The sequence below is a fragment of the Triplophysa dalaica genome, chromosome 14 (assembly GCF_015846415.1).
Source record: "Triplophysa dalaica isolate WHDGS20190420 chromosome 14, ASM1584641v1, whole genome shotgun sequence".
Taxonomy (NCBI): Eukaryota; Metazoa; Chordata; class Actinopteri; order Cypriniformes; family Nemacheilidae; genus Triplophysa; species Triplophysa dalaica.
In genome coordinates this window covers 2,585,867-2,606,808 of record NC_079555.1, presented here as the reverse complement: position 1 = coordinate 2,606,808, position 20,942 = coordinate 2,585,867, and the positions used below count along the sequence as shown (strand labels likewise).

The following is a 20,942-nucleotide window of genomic DNA, read 5'->3' as shown; positions in this document are numbered from 1 at the left end:
AAATAAATAATATAAACTATATAAAGTCATATAATTAACTAAATATATTATATCACACAAAGTAGATAGTTCAATTACATCAGAAGTAACCTTTGTTAAATTACATGAAAAATAGAGTAATCCCTTACTTTACTTATTCAGTGGAACACTTTGTAAGTTCTTAGTAACTAATTACAACCAACACTGGGCATATTTGTCCAAAGATTGAAGTTGTAAGGTTAATGTCTGACTGAGGCTTAAAACATCACTCATCAGTTTTTTGTTAGTCTTTTTTTAATATAAATGTAAAAAAATAGATTTTGGTTTTAAAAAACCCTACAATGAATTCACTGAATGTTACTGAAAAATTCTTGAAACTATGCCCTCATACTGCAAAGGCAGACGTCCATAATATTACTTGGGCTGTTTAACATGTGAGTGATATCTGAATCCCGACAGCAGTATAATCGTAAAGATTTGTACATCCCAGATGTTTGGTACTGCTGTTGAATTCTTGTTCTGCAGTGGGACATACATTAAACAGGGTCACATCAAGGTCAGCGGTCTCACCAACACAAAATAAATGAAATCCATATTAATACAAATCATGACAAACAGACATCATAAAAGATCTCTCAAGAATACCAAACATTAGACAGTATAATAACAAGCCTTATACCTTAAACAAAATGGGTAATAATAGGTAATTTAATGATAATGTGTTTGCTTAAATATTTTCTTACAAGTAAGATATACTTCATATGCTAACTTCTTCATAAACTTCTTTATATAATAAGTATAAAGCAAAAAATGTAAAGCATGGCAACAAGATGGCAAAAACATTGTCATTGATATTATTCAAGTTAATATGTGGATTTGTATTTCTCATGCCTGTGATGGTGTAAAAGTGGAACAACTCAAAGAGGAAATGTTTGTTTTTGATCAAAACTATTTAATGAAGACATTTTGCTATCGATTTCCCTACTGAGAATCAAGTTAATCCAGTATGTGACATTCCTAATAGCTTTATTTGCTATTATCAAGCTAAAAAAACATAATATGAATCTTGCCATTTGATTTACGAGGTAGTAATGAGAATCAACATGTTTCATTTACATTGTTATAAGGACATTCAACAAACAAATAGCAGGAAGATATCCTGCAGCATTACACCAACAAATTAATTGGCATACTGGTCACGGTCCTATCAGATGTGTTTCTTGTGGCACACTGTACATGCTGGTTCATCCATAAGACTTGTCTCCTCTGCGGGACAAAAAACGTTATAAATAGTCGTTTTAACTGAAAATAATCATTCAGAACATCTGAAAATAAACATGTTGTAGACCCCCCAAAACAATCTGCAACTAGCAATAATTTCTCTTCCCTTTTAACAAATAATTAACAGATTAACTTTATTGGCACCTTGTAGAGCAAATATATCCTCTACTCATTTAAACAGGTAGAAATCTGCAAAAAAAACAGCACTACTTAACATCTGAATTCACTAACTTGGCTGGTTTGACCTATGGTAAGATTAATGTTTGAGGCTCCTGTATAGAACATAATTGAACACTTGAACAGTCAGTTGTTAGTCTATCCCCACCGAGAAGGGAATTATGGGTTTCTCTTAACGTCTTCATGTAGAATAGTTTTGAGGCATATCTTGAAAATATCAAAACCTGCTCTCTTAAAGAAACTGCTCACCAAAAAGTAAAATTCTGTCATAATAAAAAAAATCAAAACTTATTTTGTAATACTTTGAATATATATTTTTTGATTTTATATCTATCTTTAAAGGGATAGTTAAGCACAAATGAAAACTATTTTTCAAAACTAACATTTGTTTTCTCATTTTCTTTCAATTGCATCATTTACATATTACTACCTCATGTCATTTCAAAACCTGTATGAGTTCCTTTCTTCTGCAGAACACAAAATAAGATATTTTGAAGAATGCTTGCAGTCAAACAACATGGCCCCCATTTACTTACAATTGTATGGACACAACAGAAGACGTTTCTCGAAGCATCTTCTTTGTGTTCCACAGCAGAATCATAAACAGCTTTTGAACAACATCAGTGTAAATAAACGATGGCAGCAACTTCACTTTTGGTGGATCTTTCGCTTTAAGCTTTAAAAGCTTCAGTCCCCATAGGGATTAATTACAACCATTACAATCTCTCAATCGTTCTGTGTTGTGTTCCACAGAAGAGAAAAAGTAATACAAAAAGTTGGAGCGAGTATATGACGACAGAATTTTCCTTTTTGTGTGTGTGCCAACTATTCCTCTAAGTCTTCAGGGTTTTTGGGAAAGTTTTAGAAAGTGCTTTGCAGAAGGCAGTGACAGCCGCAGCCAGTGGGGCAGACGTCTTGAGAGCGGAACCAGTCCATCATGTGACTGGTGTGTCCTCCGTGGCCACAGCTCAGGCAGAAGTTAGAGGAGCCTCGTACAGCCACGTGACAGATGGCGCACTGGAAGGTGAAACGCTTGCAGACGGCACACTGGGTGCCTCGGGCCTGACTGCGACAGTGGCAGCAGTAAACGCCAAACTCTACATGTGAAAGCAAAGAAAAACAAGTCTATAAATATATCACTATAACAGCGATCATACAGAAGTCGAGACATTCCTGTAACGTACCTATGCCTTTGTGGGGCTCTGGAGGGCAAGAAACAAATTTGAGAACCTCTGCCCTCTTTTCCTTCAAACCCCAGCGGTGAAGGATCTCACCGTAACATTTCTTAAAGTCGTCAAACTGGAAGGCATTTGAAGGATCCAGTAGCCTATGGATGAGAAGAACTTGGTCGATAATCATTTGGAAACAAGCAGGGGGTCACAGGTGGGACTAGATGTTTACCTTTTGTTCATATCGTGCTGCTCTTTCTCTCGCTCTCGTGGGTCAGTGTAAATCTGGTTTGCATAGCGATAGTCATCCGGAGAGGATTCTCCCCAGGGCGGCGCATGTTCAGACTCACGAGCACATGAAACTGAACAGATCAAAAGTTCGCAAGCATCGGTAGTTATGAAGACATTTGCTTTTTATCGAAATATATTTTTTATTATGTTAAAACATGATTCAAAAGGCCTTAAATTTGTTTACAATAAGGTACACTTCTTTCATTAATTAAAAAGAATAATAAAACAAATAAATATAAATCATAAAATGAATAATAACGAGTATGAATAAAAAAGGTATATAAGTAAAAACACTGGTAATGTCTCACCCATATTCCAAGGAGTGGCTGCAGAATCGGAGGTACTTGAACATGATCCAGATGTTAGAGAACAGGAGGTGACGCTGGGCTAAACGTCACAAGAAAACAAATAAATCAAATGTTTATAAATATAAATAGAAAAAAGTCCCATATTCTTTATTAAACTCAACCTGAGGTCAAAATCAAATAATGAGAATTTGAAAGTATAAAGTGTATCATTTCTGCATCACTAGCCAAACTGAATAAAACTAAAACAATTTAACTACACAAATTATTTCCCCAAACTCTCTTATCTGTTGTACAGCCAAACAGATATCTTACTTAAATTCTGCATTTTAAGCTCAGATAAGAGAAAGTATAAGAAAATGACACACTCTGACATAAGTGAGATATGAATAAAAACATACATATCGAGAGTGATGAGATGTGAAGATGACCGGTCGTGCCTGCTGATGTCCGTACAGAGTGAAGTATTCCTGAGGACTGGTGTGACCTCTGAACACGCTACACAACATGGCCAGACTCTGAACGTCACTCATTTGACTATAGTGCTCGAGCCTGTAGAGAACCATGTCAAAGGTTACGCAAGGTCGTTACTTTCTGTGTTATGTTTATATGCACAAACCACAATTTACAATGTCTCCAACAGGTGTCTGCCGAAAGGATGTTTGGCCCAGGGTGTCCCAGCATCAGGGTCAGGGTCGGGATTGAGGTCAAGATTCGTGGCAGCCGAGGCAAGAGCCCATACCTTACACAACACATTTCATAAAATAAGTTTGATCATCATTGCAAGCTTCTAAAACAAGTCTCTCATTTTCAGCGATATGAATTGATTTTATGGGATTAGTTTGTACTTCAGCTTCTCATCAAATTCTAGACAAAATGCTTTTGGGTTTTTCAACATGGGCGGATCCACTCGATATGCACTAACTTCCTGTTTCTGTGGAACCAAGCTGCTAATTTCAAGTTATTCCAAAAAAACCTTTTAAAAAATAAACAAGGTTGAAAATAGTCACTAAATTATGACTACTGCAAGATCAACAAAACATTTTAAGAATATTTTAATTAAACAAATAGTTACTCTATTACTCTAAGTTTCTCTTAAATTACAAATAAAAGTTCCTGCTGATATTAGATTAGCTCAGCGCTCTGTAATATCCACTAACATTGCCTTATTAAAATGGTCTTTCCATAATACCATGTACTGTATTATTTTCAACCTTATTGCTTTTTTTTTTCTTCTTGTAAAGCAGCTTTGAAACAATAGAGCATTTTAAAAAGCGTTATATAAATAAAGTCGAATCGAAAATACTTTCAATAGGTACTAGCATTTAAATTATATTTTTATATTGTTTTATTGTAGTTTTTATTGTAGTATTATAAGTTTTATTGTAGTTTTATTTATATTTTGTACTACCATTAATATTTATATATTATTATTATTATTAGTTTTTTTATAATTCTACATAGGTTTCCATTATTTTATTGCAGTTTTCATTTTTTTTATTTAAGTGTATTGAATTTCGTTTATATTTCCCTAATATTATTTAGGCCTATATTTTATTTTATGGAAATTAATATCTTTTTGAACTGATTACTAGATTATGATTATAATTTTTTTTATATTCAATTAAATAAAATTTGATTTCCCACTGGCTGAAGAATTAATTTAATTCCCTGATATTTACAGGTTTTGACAGACTATAAACAACTGCCAGCTGCAGTCTATACCAGTCAGACAGCGAGATACATTACACTGAGCACTGCCGATGCATTATTGCGGTCAGTTAAAATGGACTCCAAAGATTGTAAATTATCATAAAACTGCTTACAACAGCCTATTCCTGCCAGACGACAAAGAACGAATTCTGCATGGACAACAAACTTATCAAAACCCTTACATTATAAACATAACCTTACAATACTCAAAATACTTAAGATTACTTAAAATATAAACATTACTACTGCATCATTCAATGAATTGTATTACTAATACTATTTAACTGGATAATAAATGGCATATGTACATTCATAAAAGCCAGAGGTAGATGGGCTCTCAACATTCCTCTTACTGTTTTTCTTTAATTTTTTCCCCTGCACAAACCCCAAAATATAAAAGCATGTAGAATCACCTTTGCTAAATCCCTGCGGCCTACAGCTAAGGCCGCTGCTCCATTCTTCTTACAAGTGTCCTGTATGTCATTAACATTTAGCCTGAGAAAAAAATGAAAGAGACACATGTGTGAACAAATTGATAAAATCTGAGACACTTGACGCTGTGTGTGACTGCATTGGTACAGATATAATCAGAAAGAGTAATGTAGTCGTGACTAGAGATACAGTATGTTAGAGAACAGAACATACACGTATGTCTCCCCGAGGGCTTTGTGCACAGGAAGCAGACAGGAGATTTCCTGAATGATGACTTTACCAGCCAGTTTGATGGGTCTGTTGCTATAGTCTGATCCCTCTCGCTTGCCTTTCCACCGGCGTGACTTCTGAACCCCACCAGAACCCCAAAAAACGAGATTAATTACATTCTTATCAATAAGCAAATTTATGATATACTTGAGATCTGACATGCAGGGTGAATGTCATGATTAAACCCCATTTAAAAACATGACTTAAATTATATGTTGTATACAGTGTGTTTTATTATTTGTTATGTTAGAATTATAACCAACATAGAAGGGGTGTCACAATATAACAGTATTGTCAATAATTGTAATATTAATAATCATCATGATCATGACAAATAAAGAATCCAGTGCCAATATCTTCAATTTTGAAAATAAATTAAAGGTTAATTTGAGTGATTCTTATAAATATATAAAGACTATAAATATCGCCATAATATTGGTACAGTGAACTATTTTAACCATGATAATTGTGTGGTAAAATCTGATATTGAGACACCCCATAAAATAACTACAAGTTATTATAAGTCGTTAATTATTTGATAATTCTTAATTAATCTTTAACTTAGTTTTTTCTAATTGTTACACTTTGTTAAATGCACTGAAGAGAAAGAGCTTGAATTATGACAATGAATTTTCACGGTGAACAAATTGCACATTTAATTAAAATTATAACTTTATTTATCTAGTTGAATGTCGCAGTGTTAGTTTTGATTCCTTGGTATTATTATCATTTCACTGGGCAATATGAGACATGATTCTATTTATACAAACCCCATAATAAGAGCGAGAGAGAAGGAGAGAGAGTGAGATCGAGATACAGAGAGAGAGAGAGAGAGAGAGAGAGAGAGAGAGAGAGGGAGAGATCTTTGATTTTAAACTCGTCCTAAATAAAAAAAAATCAAAGCATAAGATGATCCACAAAATGATGAGCCGATGTGTTAAACATGAACCACAGATGTAAGTAAGCAGGAAACAAGTGATCGGTCACAAGAGGAAGCAGATGAGAGAGAGAACTAGAGGCAGGGAGGGGCGGAGGTCAATACCGGACAGTCATGAATAGTCTGCACAGACCAGCGGCGGGAGGAAGACAGAGGGGGCTTCTGATTGGATAAAACAGATCACAGCAACATGAGTGAGAAGGACATGAAACCGGAAACTATCAGAATACAGCACAGAACAACAGTGACAATGAAATGAGAAAATGATGCATTTAAACACAGGTGAATCAAGCAGATGATGGGGATGACAAGCAAAAATAACCCAAAGGAATATACAGAAAACAAGAGAGCTTAACAGCGGAAGTTCTGGAAGTGTGATGTCTGTAAACATATATCTACGCAGTTATCTTCAGAAATGATCAACAATGCTTTAAAAAACCAGAGGTACTGTAGTGTGGTTTATCTTCATCTAATAAAAAATGTTTCATTGCAGCTTTCATGTTTTTTAGTCTAGCAAAGCTTTCTGTTCCACTCAAGCTAATGTCTGCAGTTTTTTTCTCTGCTCAGGAAGGGCAGTGAGTCTTACTCGCTCTTTGTAGTAAAAGGATGAGATGGAGACTTGATCTTTGTCCGTGCGTGTTGGACTCCCGCTGTACAGCCTCAGCGTGGACTGAGACTCTGTTCGCATTTTCATGGGCGTCAACACCCCGCTGTGATACGCGGAGAGTGCCGACAGCGACCTGCGGACACACATACATGTCTTTCAACACAAATCCAATCATTCTTAAATGAGCAAAAAGGGTTAATATCAGGAAATATCTAATTGTCCTTCATCTTTTGAAATAAAAAAGCTTTATTTAAACAAAAAACACCAAAAAAACTTTCACTAAACAGCATTTGTAAGTTCACCTGGGAGTGGGTTCAGTCGTAGGGACTGTACGATGCATAGTCATGGGCCGAGTGAAATAAACCAAGGAACCTAATGGGCAGAAATGTCAACAAACTATCAAAGAACTTGTGCCATTTCAAATTTGTAAGACTTAATTTTTTCTGAAGAAGTCCACAGACGATTCTTAAAAGGCCCCTATTGACTTCCATTATACGAACACAAAACTACTGGGCCATTTCTCAAAATATCTTCTTTTGTGTGTCACAGAAGAAAGAGTCAGATACAGGTTTTCTGCATGAGGGTAAATAAATGATGACTGTATTTTTTGGGGGGGAATCTATCGCTTTAATGACCCCATATCCATTCAACTGTAAGGTTAAAAAACATAAAATGACAAGGACGCAAGGTATCATCTCAGTCAACCTGTCCCGCAGAAGCGAGCCCCTGAGGTGCGAGGAAACGGGATGTTGGCATCCTGGTACGAGCCGTATGTGTTGGTTACTCGGGGAAAAGTGGGAAGGGCAGGTGTCACCGGATTGGTAAGTCCATAGGGGTTTGTACCGTCCTCCTGGCCATACAAATGGAGACAGAGAACAAAAAGTGGCAATCCAAATTTATATTGTCATTCAGGTCTCATTCATGTTTTCAGCACAAATACTGTGGACTGGATTTCTTTACAACACAGAGTTGTTTCAAGTCTTCTTCCTAAAGGAGGAATAATCATAGTGATGCTTAAGTTCACTCACCATATCTGACTCCAAACAAGACACCAGCTGTCTAACACACGGCTCCAAACAGTTCTGGTTTCTCTTCACCTTCTGAAGCGATGTATCAGTCAAGATCTGCAAAACACAAAATTCTGCCTGTAAATTATATTTTTCACGGATGTTTCACCTATGAAGGACTGTTTTTGTTTTAACCTTCTGTATTTTGGTCTTCATGGACGATGAGATGTTTGTTGGTGGGACGAACTGGAAAGACGGAGCTGCGTTGTTGGGATACTGGGCGGGAAACTTCACGACGAGACGGACCCGGTTGGCTCCACAGTCGGCTGACACGAAGCAACTGCCGTTAACAGCATCCATCTATAAGAACAATGACAATGCATTCTGGGTATGTGTGGCGGTTAAGGTATGACGCTGTGATCTAAATGTTGCTAGATCAAACGTTTTATTTATTGCAATTCTGCAAAAAGGATGACGATTTGGCTTTCAACAAACACAAGTGACTGACCTCCACGTTGACGTTGCGAATCTGCAGGTTGACCAGAGAAAACTCCTGCTGGAGCGTCTGAGGCAAACCTGAAACATCATTCCTCCCACCTGACGTCAGGCCGGACCCCGGGTCTTCAAACTGATCTGTGAATGAACAACATTAACAACCCATTTATTAACACAAATCAGATCACATGTACAACATTTAAAGGATTAGTTCGTGCAAAAATGAAAACTCATTCAATTGATGTCCCAGATACAAACTTTCATTAAATAATGGATCATATTTGAGTTGATTTAAAAAAAAAAGTTGATTCAAATGCCTTCAGGACACTTGTAATACACAGCACGAGTAGTGTGGAGTTACTTTATAATGCTTTTGCATCCTTTGGAAGCATAAGGGGGCGATTACCCAAAACAACAGTTTGGCGAAATCTGCGTTTAGGTTCAAAATCACCCGTGGAGGTGTAAATGACAGTATTTCATGAAGAATGTATTTTAAGTTGTTGCTGTCAGAGTAAATACTGTATTCAAACCCATAGCAGTTAGTTATCAGAGTTGTTTTCACCTCGTGAATTCTCTGTCAGTCCAGGACTGAGTGGAGCTTCAGAGTCTTGCGCTCGCAGCGTCTTCTCTGTGTCTGCAGTGAGGATCAAGCCCTCCATCAACTCATCCACGATGTCATTCGCACAACACAGCTGTGAAACACACACATACAGTCATCACACTGTTGCGAAGTCCATTTCATTTAAATTCATGAGTTTTACCTTTTGGAGTTGAGGGTCTACTCTCCATATCCTCAGGCTCTGATCTCTGGACCATGTGACCAGCTGGCAGTCTTTGGACCCTAAAATGCAAGCAGAGATTCTAAAATAACTGTACTCTAATTTACTAATAAAGTAAATGATATACATAAGGAAGTAAAATAATGACTTTTTTGGAAACATGCAGTGTTACTACCATTGTATCTTTGACGTTCCTTTCGGTACGAGGTGAATTTCAGTACACATAAATAAGAACATTTAGTATCATGATATATATCAAAGTATTCCAAAACACTGTTACTGTTTAACAGTATGCACTTTTGTAGTCAAAAACAGCATTTGCAAGCCATTTTGTCTTTGAAATGAGCTTGTCCTGAACCCGGAACAGGATATTCAACAGAAAAGTAAACAACTGGACAAGCATTGTCATCTAATGTAACACAATAAGATGACAAACATTCATTAGAAAAGTAAATGAAAAGTTTGGGTCCAAATTGAGATAAAAAATCATGTTTTTATTGTGTTTTGTTTGTGTTAGTTGGCTGTATTTTTCAGTTATGATGGCTTAAATCAAAACAAACCAACTGCAGTTTGATTGATATTAATTGAAATGCACAATTTTTTATCTCATTATCTTACTCTTCAAATATAGGTTTGGACAAACCAAAACAATTCCCAGAATTCTCCCTGTTGTGTCTCTCACACTCACTCTCACCTTCCTTCTGCGGTCTCCACTGAAACTCCAGCACGACGTCATCGTGTCCCACAAAAGCATGAACGGGGCTGTTGAGCTCCAGCGTGCTCCACAGGAGAAGACTGTTCTCTCGGCGGAGCTGAGGAACCATCACTGTAACCAGCCCATTAGAGAAGGGCTGATCAAGGAAGAGAAGGCAATACGTACTTTACAAGAGTCACATTTATATTTCAAATATGGAAAACGATTCAGATTATTTTGAAAGAAACGTACCGTGTATCTGGCCTTCCAAACAGGCACCTGACACGACAAGATATCAAGGTACTTCCGAGGTTGTCTGTAATCCCAAAACTTTTGGGGTAAATCAGCACAGAGTGGGCATTAGTTAAATAATCAAATGTGAGCAATATGATGAATAATCTGAGTTATAATCACCCGAACAGAGTTGTCTTGGCTAGAAGTGGCCAGGATGTATTCATTATCAGGGTGCCAATCCAGACCATGTATCTTTGATAGGTGGGCTGCTACATACTCCACTGCAGTGTTGGGTTTCTAAAACAACAACAATATTCTCCAACAAAAAATTTTTTTGTTTGTTGTGGCTTTATAATGACGCAGAATGAAATAATCACCCTCTTATCCCAGATTCTGACATCTCCATCATGACTGGAGGCCAGACAGTAGTGATTCCGTTTGTTCCATTTAACCTGAGAGGCTCCGGCTAATAAATGAACACAAAATAAAACAAATGGAGAGGCTGTTTATTGTAAATACAGTAAAGTCAAATTGCAGCGTGTTTACACTCACCCACAGCAGACAACGCCGCAGTCGGTTTCCGTGTGTCCCTGGAAATAAATGTGTAGAATAGGAGATGTTCTACAAACTGCTTCTTTAACTGTTAAACACATGCTGTTTTTGTGGCCGTACCTTGTGTCCCATATGTAAATGTATGTGTCAACAGAACTAGTGACAAGCAATTCTGGATCAAACCAGGACCAGTCCAAATCACTGAAACAACAGTAAAACACCAGAAACACTTCTGTAACAAAACCTGTAGCAATGCAACTAAATCGATCTAACATTTCAACAACAATAAAATGCTTCGTTATATTAACATTGAGGTCAAAGTTCATAGTAGGGTAGCTCTAAAAGTTTCTTAAGGTCACCTTATAACACGCGTGTGGCCTTGCAAAGACGCATGTGGCTCGCCAAATCCATTTCGCCATGAATACAGATCGACACGCTGGTTACTCTGTGTAAAGAGAAAAACTTAACGTTAATAACCTACATGATTTATGAATTTATGCTTTCCTAAATCATTTGATATTTATAATGCTTTCATACCGACGCAGCAAATAAATGCGCCTCGGCTCTGTGTGGATTCCACTGGACCGTCCCAACATCCCATTTGCTCTGGCGGCTGATTTTGCGTGGAGCTTCAGACGGCGTCTCCAGATTGACAACATATAAAAATCGTCGCCTATAAAAAAATTGACATTGAAAATAAAAACGCATGGAAAGAGAGCTTGAGAGGCAGTACAAACAAACACAGTTTTTCATATTTAAGTCACTTCATAATTTCCAGCTACATTTGTATTATGTTGTGGTATATTATTATTTTGAAATATGGATATAAAAAAAAATTAATGACCAAGTGACCATTAACTTGTGAACAATTGAGTAAGATCAAACTGAAAGCAACAATAAATTCAGAACAGATGCAGCTACAGAATAACTGGGGAATGGGATACAGATGTTAGGGAATGTTGACATGCTGATGTGACTTGAGCTGTACACACCCAGAGAGAACAGCGTGCAGGCCGAGACAGTCCACTGACATAGCAGTAGCCTGAAAAAACAAAATGTGCCGTGAATCTACACTTCATTTAAAACATGAATGACTGAAAACAGATTTGCATTTTTTAAAATATAATTTTCCACGTTCATTGTATTACACGTTACACTCTCAAATGGTGTCGCAAATGTTTCAATGAGTTTAAAATGCGACAAAGTTTTCCAAAATCCTCAGCAGAGCCCCCCACATTGTTCTTGTTAAAAAAATTAAATGATACCATTAAAAAATGTAAAATTGCAATTTAGCATTCAAAGTCACAGCCAAAACACAAAACGTACTATATACGATAATACATTTTACCACAAATTTATATTTATTAATATCCCAAATAAAAACTGTAGCATGATTTAATACTTCGAATATTTGGGTGTTTTTAAGTTTCACTACATATAGTGTTCCTTAACTTCCCTTCTATAAAGTTTATCAATTTACTACAACATAATATTGAAGTATATAAATTCATAAAAAGTGATGTTAATTAATACAAGGTACCACAGTTGTGCAGTCACATGATTAACTAAAGTAACTGTGACTACCACAGTAAAGCCACCACACAAAAGTCACTACATCAAAGCTTCAATGCAATTTCTCACAGGATAATCTTGCACGTGCACTGCTCCAACGCTAACCGGAAATCTACATTTTTAAATGCATGTGATGCACCTTAACAGGTGCAGTGAGCACGTACCTGTGCATCTCTAAACTCCACCACCACATTCTCACTGCTCCAGCGCGCCGCCATCTTTCCCCACAACCAGAACGTCAACAAACGACGTCATACTCACGTGACGAGTGCGGCTTCTCGCGAGACCGACGCGATTGGCAGCTCGATCAAGATGGCGGCTGCTATGGTGGAGCATGTTGTGGCAGATGCTGGTGCTTTCCTCGTTATAGCTCCTCTGCACGTGAGTTATTGTTGGTGGCATGATGCTTTATTTGACGAGTTCATGACCGCTGCACGAGGATACATTTTCTGGCACATGGGAAGTGACTGCAGGTAGAGAATGTAAAGTACGTCACGCCGTGTTGAAAGTTGCGCCATCTTGGGAGGATCGGTGCAAGTGCGCACAATGCAGTGTTTTGTGTTTCTTGTTTGATAATGAAAGATAACTATGGTTGGTCACTCATGCTGTTTTAAAAACTGTCATAGCTCTAGAGTCCAGGGGCCGGATTCAAGAAACCGTTCTTAAGACAAAATATAAGATTGTTCTTGAGATAAATTATAGGAATAAGTAAGAATGTTCATGCTTGAGAAGTAAATATTTTCTTAATAACATCATTATTTTCTTAGGAATAAAATGACATGCTTTGAACATCAATCTTGAGAATTTCTTTTCGTGAAAAAAAATATTCCTAACTTTTCGCTTAAATTCGTATTTAATAAAAAATGTGGCAGCTAATCAGAATTTTTTCATAAGAATGTTTTGTGAATCCAGCCCTTGGTTCTACCACTTTCGATATCTCATATATCAAACAAAACACTTAACGGTACATATCACAACTACAATAGCAGTGAAGTATGATCCTCCCAAGATGGCGGCGGAACATGCAACACAGTCAATGACGTCAGCTTCACATCCTCTATAGAAACTATATAGTAGTTTGATGTACTTTAATAAAATTATATTGTTGTGTATGTTATATAAATATGACGTAAGACTTGGGTATATATTGGTAACACAAGTTAGCAAAGCTTTATCGTGCTAGCATGGTTTTAAAAATGCTATCATAGTGATGGCATCATTTTTTATATATATTATTTGTAGTTATAAAATAAGTGTGGCGTAATGGCACTTATTTTGCATATCTGATCAAATGTGGAAAATTATCTCTTGTTACATGTCTTGTTTTAGGAAATTGGAAAGAACATCTACACATTGAAAGATGTTGTTGAAGAAATTCGGGACAAACAAACTAAAAGAAACTTGGCCTTTCTTCCATACAAACTGAATTTTAAAGAACCTTTACCAGAGTACATTCGACTTGGTAAAACCAACTTCCAAAACTACTTTTCATTATAAATGCCTTTGTTCGAATGCTGAAAGACACTCTTAACTTTGATCTTATTAAATTACAGTCACAGAATTTGCTAAAAAGACAGGAGATTACCCCAGTCTGTCAGCCACAGACATCAAAGTCTTAGCCCTGACTTATCAACTGGAAACTGAAAATGTGGGTACTGACCATCTGAAAAAAGAGCCTGAGAAAAAGGTACAGATGTTTGAATCATTCAGATTGATCATAATTAAAAATATATTTGTTCTTTATTCAGAAATTTTCTGTCCGAATTTCAGGTTCAAATATGCAGCACAAAAAGGCTTCCAGAGACTCCTGCTGATATTGCCGGTTTCCACTATCCATCAAAAGTAAAGCGAGAACCTTCTGATTACATTTGAATGATGTTAAAGGAACATTCAGGGCTTAAATGTCCAGTTGAGATTAAGCAATAACTAAATATTTAATGCTTTATTTTTATTATGAAAAAAGTCAACAGGTAAGCTGGGCGCTGTTGTCAAAAAATCACCTACATCGAATGAACCACGAGACACAGACAGTTCAGAGTTCAACACCTTTCAGTTCTGGAGGAACCCTCTGCCCAGCATTGAGACTGACCTGCTCGAGTTACTGGTGAGAAAACAGATACATTCACACGGCTGTCAGAATAAAGGGGATTGTCTTGCTGACTGCTCTTTCTCTGTAGGCGGCAGACAAGGTCACGGTGAAACATGGATTTGGAGATGTCACAAAGAAGCTCCACTCTGTTGATCTGTCAGTTGACAGGCATGTGACTGAATCTAAAGACCATGATGGCATTGATGGAGGTGAACATGAGGAAGAACAAAGTGATGAAGAGGGCGAGGGGGACGAAGATGACGATTGTGGGGATTGGATTACTCCTGGCAACATTAAACAAGTACAGATGCAGGCCGGTGACTGTGGACCCTCAGCAGATGTCAAAGTTGGTTGTGTGACCACAGATTTCGCCATGCAGGTACTTCTTGTAAGAAAGCTGTCATGCTTTATTGAAGATTTTGAAAACGGCGTCATTATAAGAATGTACACAGATCTTGCATAAGTAAGACTTTGAATAAGAAAAAATGACGAAACTTCTTCCTGCTTTCCTGGCAGAACGTCTTGATTCAGATTGGACTGCATGTGCTTTCGGTGAACGGGATGCTCATCAAACACACCAGGAGCTATATTCTGCGCTGTTTCGCCTGCTTAAAGTGAGTACTGAATATACTCAGCAAAATAAGTTTAGTTTAGTCTCCTGGTATGGGCATTTTCGAGTAGTTAAAAAACGGTATTGCTATTAGTGTTTATATTCATTTTCTTCTTATTTACCTTGTGGTGTCCATAACTTCAGGACAACAACAAACATGAACAAGTCTTTCTGTCCACATTGTGGGAACAAGACTCTGAAGAAGATTGCCGTCACCATTAATGAAGATGGTTCCACGCAGATGCATTTTTCCAGGAACCCTAAAGTGATGAATCCAAAAGGAAAGAGGGTGAGTACATTCGTCCTCACATCAGTTCTGTCCAAACCATACTGAGGTGCCTTCTAAAGGCCACTAAGAGAAGAACAAAGTATCTTAGTTAGCTGCACATCAAAGTTGTCTAGATTTTGGAACATCCTTTGCATCAAGAAAGCACCTTTGCATCTTCTCTTCTGCAGTACTCTCTACCTCTGCCACAAGGAGGAAAACACGCATCTAACCCTCATCTGGTGGAAGACCAGCGGTTCCCGCAGCAGAGGGTTTCTAAGAAAGCTCGCCAGAAGACTGATGTGCTGGATCAGGATTATATTGCTGGCAACTCTCCGTTCTCCGAGCATGATGTCTACAGCAGGTCGGCCAACTTACACCTGCGGGAGGGCCAGACCGGAGGAGGCAAACGACGGATAAATCCTAATGCGGCACGCAAAAAAAAATGTTAAAAAGTGAATGTGCTCGCACTACTCTGTCATTGTGGAAAAACGGACTTTAGCAGCTTCCGACGATATTCTTCATTAAAATGGTGTATTTACATTTAAACCTTGCCAGTGTGCTTAACTTAACAGTTATTTTACTTTATGTAAAATAATCTTGACTAATATATACGTATAAGTTCAGTATTCCGCCCACATACTAGATGAATTTGAGAAATGCAAAGTTTATTATATTTTTGTGGTAAATAATGCATCTGACATGTAATATGCCTTTAACGTGGTAATCTGGTTAAAAGTTATAATTTATGCAAACCATGCAACTTGTCTGTTTCTGTCGGTTGTTTTTTTATTAAAATCAGAAATGCATATCGTGCGATTGGAAAACGGATATTAAGAGCCATTTAAACAAACCTTTATTATATTTCTTCTCCCAAAACAGCCGGGCAAATGTCAGATGATGAAAAAAAAAAGCATAGAACGGACACGAACGTCAATGCAGACGAGTCAAATTACAGACAGAGTAGACCTAGACAATTGCCACAATCAGAAATGTACAGATGACATTGTGTTAGATGACAAATTAGCAACCTTTTCTTAAAACAAAATTTACTTTTTGTGCAATGTTTGCATGTAACTCTAACCATCTGATTTTTAATGCTGAAGTCAGAGCAGGTAAAACAGGTATAGTTCATCATATTATCTAAAGTTTAAAGGGCAAGTCCACCCATAAATGTCATGAGCTTCTCAACGTCAAGTTGTTCCAAACCTGTATAAATGTATTTGGAAGAATGTTATCAAATGAGATTTCTGGGTCAACATTGACTACCATTAAAACAGTAGTCAAAGGTGCCCCAGAACGGTTTGTTATCCAACCAAAATGAAAAAAAATTATACAATAATTTTTCTACTATGGTTATCCAGATATCTCCGTTGCTAACATTATATCAAATATCTTCCCCTGTGTTCAACCAAACAAAGAAATTGATACAGGTTTGGAACAATTTGGGGGTGAGTAAATGATGACAGAATTGTCATTTTTGGGTGAACTATCCCTTTAAGAATTAACATTTGGTCATTATTTTTAAAACAATCTATTATTGTTTCATGTTAAAATTGTTTTGCTTATAAGTATGCTGTGCCATGGATTTGTTAAATATATACCTTTATCTGTTCTTACTTTATCTAATTCATTGACATCTGTACATTAAAGGTGACTTCAGTGCCCACACACTTATTGGGGTTATTTCACTGACCCACAGAAAACATACATGCACCCCATGATTCAATTCATATTTTTCCACAATTTAAATATTAACATTCAATTACGTAGATTTCATCTTCACCAAATAAATTTGCGGATAAAGATAAAAGAAAGCTCTGGGTTAAGCTTCTCTACATGGTTATTATTATCAAAACTGAACAAAGAACCAGGGAAAAACAAATAAATATTTTTACTCTGACAATATGTCCTCAACATTTATGTCTTTTGTGGATAAATCCTCTGTAAAGTCTTGAGCATGTAAAGTAGTGTCAGATTCTGGAGTCATAACTTCTTCTGAAATGTCCTCTTTTTGAGAAAGATGAGCATCTGGTGGTGATGCAGGCTCTTCTGTATGCTTCTGTTGTTCAGAAGGAACAGGCTCTTCCGTAAAGCTTTCTTCAGGTTTGACTGATGGAAGATCAGACTCGGATGTAGTCAGGCTGTTTAAGTCAGTGCAGAGATCCAAAACAGATGTCACGGGCTCCTTCTTGGGCAGAACAAACTCCAGTGGTTCCAGAATCGCGTTCACATTGATGCAGCCGATACTGCCATACTTATAAACTTGCGCTGGAGGGATACCTGGAATACAGAAAAATAAATAAAGGTATCAGTGTCCACAAAGGCAACATGAAACTAACTCAGTTTTCTTTGGTAATGCGACAATGTGGAACGGGATGCAAGATTGACTCATAAAGTGATAGTTCACTCAAATATAAAAACTGTCATTTATTCACACTCATGTCATTCAAAATATATATATGACTTTCATCAAAACAGCGATTTTTGCATTTTGGAAACTTAATACAACAATGTCAATGTCATGTATACCTAGTGTAAGCGCAAGCTGAGCGGGAGGAAAGAGAACCTGTAGACATCGGTTCAAGAAAGGCACCAAATCATCAGCAAAGGTACAACAGAACTGTACAAATAACTCTCGCTCTCGACTGCTGAAGGCCGATTCCTCGGCTCTGTGGAAAACCAGGATCTGTTTTGTCACCTGTAGATGGGAAGAAAATCATTCAGGTCAAAACCATAGAAACTGTTATACCTCGTCAAAGAAAGGACGTTCACTATTGTTTGTGATTCTATCTTAAATTTCAAGCTTCAGTTATTTTAATATATACATGAGCTAGACCGCATTGAAACCCGAGTACCTTGATGAGGGCTTCCTCAACACTTCTGCTAACTTCCTGTGCGAGTCCAATAGGACAGCACAGTCTTAAGTCATTAAAGCCCGTGAGGACGTTATTGAGGAAGCAGGCCAGCGGTGGGAAGTCCAGAAGAGCCATGGGGGGCTGAAGTGTGCCAGGCTGGGTGCTCGGAGCCACCGGTGGAATAGCGCTTCCAAGTATTGATGGGAAGGAAATCAGAGTGTACAAGTTCATGTCCTCTTGGAACTTGTCCAGAGCCTCCTGAATAGCTTTGCAGAACGTATCCATGGCAACCTGCTGAAATATGGGAGCGAGCTGGCCGCGGAAATCCGCCCCCACCCGGCTAAAGGAGAGGCCAAAATACATGCACTGACCGAGAAGAGAGTCCAAGCGACTGCCCACCCCACGCTGGAGATCTCGGTCTAGAGTCTCCAAGAACTGCGCCGCCATTTGGACCACCCAGCCGTGAAAGATGGCGCTCTCGTTCAACATCTGACCTCCGGGCGTCGTCAACGGATCCTCGTCGGAGAAGATGGCGCGATACTGAGTGATGATGTCAAAGAGATGCACGCGGCAGGTTTCGATGGTCTTGGTGATGTGGAAATAAGGGTCGTCTTCTGGGATGGCGGCGAGGATGGAACGCAGCCAGCTCCCGCGGGCTTGAAGGAACTTGACACGCATCTCGGCTTCTGTGAAAACATCCATTCTGCGCAGATAGCCAATCACACGCAGACACACCGGGAGCTGCGAATTGCTGCGCAGTTGTTGGAGGAGTTGGTTCAGCATAAGCTGAGCAGAGAGTCGAACCTCTTGCACGATTCCCTAAAAGTGACCAAACATAAACATTTGAAAAATCTTTGACAAAAATGAACCATAGTTTCATAATAGTGAAGCGTAGTAACCATGTTTGATTACTTTTTATTTTACCATAATTTTACTACAAATACCCCACAGTTATCTGACGTACCTGAATGACAGGCAGTGATGAATGTTTCTTCTCCAGTCTCTTGACGTAAGCTGCCAGCTCCAGAGCCTCTTCATAATATCCGTTCCGAACGCACGTGTCCATCAGCTGAGGGATCTCCAGGATCTCCAGAATCTCAGTGTGTCGATTCAGTGTCAGACTGTTCATGCGTCTGCTAACGCTGATCTCCTCCGCCCCTTTAATGAAACCCCTGAAAGTGCACAAAACAATATCTCACAGCAGATCCAGTACTACGTAGAAGGGCAGCTTTCCTGTAGCTCAGTGGTAAGAGCATTGCATTAACAACGCAAAGTTCTAGGATCGATCCCGAGGGATTGCACATACCCAAGTATAAATGTATAGGAAAATTCAATGCAAGTCGCTTTGGATAAAAGCGTCTGCCAAATGCATAAATGTAAATGTATGTTGACATGTGTAATCTGAATTCATTTCTTTTCGTGGGACTCTTGTTTATAAGTCTTACTAAAGGAAACAATAGAAACCATGAGGAATTCTGATGGTGATAATGGGATTGTATTGGTTTAATGGAAACTAACAGTCTCTGTGGGTCTTTACTGTTGATGAGAACCAACAGAACACCATCAAATCTACTTGAATACGGTCAAAAACACACTACATTTTGGTTTTCATATTAAACAGCATCAACATGGTATTTATAATGAACCTCCACTACAGTATCACATATTCATGTATATCTTTCTTCTCTCTGCTCATCCTATTGCTTTGTACATTCTTATGCTCATTTAATTCTAATTATTAAGTTTTAATTTTTCAGTCTGTATAAATCTTTAAGAAATGTCTGAAAACACATCTCTTCCGTCAACATCTGAATGACCAGTTCTGACTATTATTTCTTCTCTACTCTTTATATAAAATAAATAAAACTCAGCTTTGTATACTGTGTTAGGTTATATGAGACCAGTCTTTTTTGATTGCACTTATGCTTTTGTTGTACTTATGCTTTCCCAATTGCTTCCATTGCTTACCCCACCTGTGGATAAAAGCGTCTGCTAAATGACTAAATGTAAATGTAAAGGGTTTTAAAGTACAATACCCTATGCACTTTTATTTCCTTTTTGTACATTATATTACTTCATAAATGGCACATATTGTATATATCCCGTCTAAACTGTATACGGAGTATTTTATGTTGATAAATTGTCACACTGCAGGACTTCTTGTACACCTGTCAACATTGTGACCATAGAAGTGAATTAAACATGGAAGACAGATCTGCTCATATCAGACACACACCTGCATTTCTCTCCAAAGCTGGGCAGTTTGTTCAACAGTTTCGAGACGCTGTTCTCCACTTTGCTGAAGTCAGCGTAGATCTGCTGCGTGCAGTCCGCGGTCCTGATGAAGGTCTTGTAGTTTCTGAAGGCCAGCTCACGGGTCTGCTGGAGAATCTGAGCTCTCTCCTCAGAAAGACGCTCGGGTTCGCGGTTTAATGTCTCCACGCCGTACGAGCTCAACTCCGACAAGTACGCCGCGAAGTCCGGATTCTCCCTCCAGTTCTCTGGAAAGCTGTCTTTGAAGATTGACGCCAGGATACTCTCGTCTTCCACGTCTACGGCGGCCATGATCGAAAGTGAAGCGTTGTTGATTCGAAACGCGTCAACAAACTTTATTTAAAAGGAGTGA

General features: G+C 38.0%; 3 protein-coding genes across 4 annotated transcripts; 1 reads left to right on the top strand and 2 right to left on the bottom strand.

The window, feature by feature from the left end:
- Window positions 1–910: 910 nt before the first annotated feature.
- Window positions 911–12,736, bottom strand: wdr59 (WD repeat domain 59). 2 transcript variants are annotated; one of them, XM_056765884.1, is made up of 27 exons: window positions 12,659–12,736; window positions 11,915–11,964; window positions 11,460–11,595; window positions 11,282–11,367; window positions 11,043–11,123; window positions 10,923–10,960; window positions 10,748–10,836; window positions 10,551–10,667; window positions 10,389–10,466; window positions 10,137–10,293; window positions 9,425–9,504; window positions 9,226–9,355; window positions 8,677–8,801; window positions 8,364–8,528; window positions 8,190–8,285; window positions 7,867–8,011; window positions 7,464–7,533; window positions 7,141–7,294; window positions 6,660–6,716; window positions 5,561–5,694; window positions 5,329–5,410; window positions 3,832–3,944; window positions 3,604–3,754; window positions 3,206–3,284; window positions 2,839–2,968; window positions 2,622–2,764; window positions 911–2,534 (listed from the first exon to the last, which is right to left on the bottom strand). In XM_056765884.1, the coding sequence occupies exons 1-27, from the start codon at window positions 12,710–12,712 to the stop codon at window positions 2,299–2,301; spliced, it is 2,976 nt and encodes a 991-aa protein (XP_056621862.1). In that variant the 5' UTR covers window positions 12,713–12,736; the 3' UTR covers window positions 911–2,298. The 2 variants fall into 2 exon arrangements, with proteins under 2 accessions (XP_056621862.1, XP_056621863.1); XM_056765885.1 differs by lacking the exon at window positions 6,660–6,716.
- A 35-nt stretch (window positions 12,737–12,771) lies between these two features.
- On the top strand, window positions 12,772–16,269 carry nob1 (NIN1 (RPN12) binding protein 1 homolog). The gene is made up of 9 exons (XM_056765887.1): window positions 12,772–12,875; window positions 13,824–13,956; window positions 14,048–14,181; window positions 14,265–14,336; window positions 14,458–14,598; window positions 14,672–14,962; window positions 15,100–15,197; window positions 15,338–15,482; window positions 15,650–16,269. The coding sequence occupies exons 1-9, from the start codon at window positions 12,807–12,809 to the stop codon at window positions 15,908–15,910; spliced, it is 1,344 nt and encodes a 447-aa protein (XP_056621865.1). The 5' UTR covers window positions 12,772–12,806; the 3' UTR covers window positions 15,911–16,269.
- Window positions 16,270–16,291: 22 nt separating this feature from the next.
- cog8 (component of oligomeric golgi complex 8) lies at window positions 16,292–20,881 on the bottom strand. The gene is made up of 5 exons (XM_056765886.1): window positions 20,553–20,881; window positions 19,281–19,488; window positions 18,317–19,135; window positions 17,991–18,159; window positions 16,292–17,741 (listed from the first exon to the last, which is right to left on the bottom strand). Exons 1-5 carry the CDS (start codon window positions 20,879–20,881, stop codon window positions 17,353–17,355), a joined length of 1,914 nt encoding a protein of 637 aa, XP_056621864.1. The 3' UTR covers window positions 16,292–17,352.
- Between the last annotated feature and the right edge of the window lie 61 nt (window positions 20,882–20,942).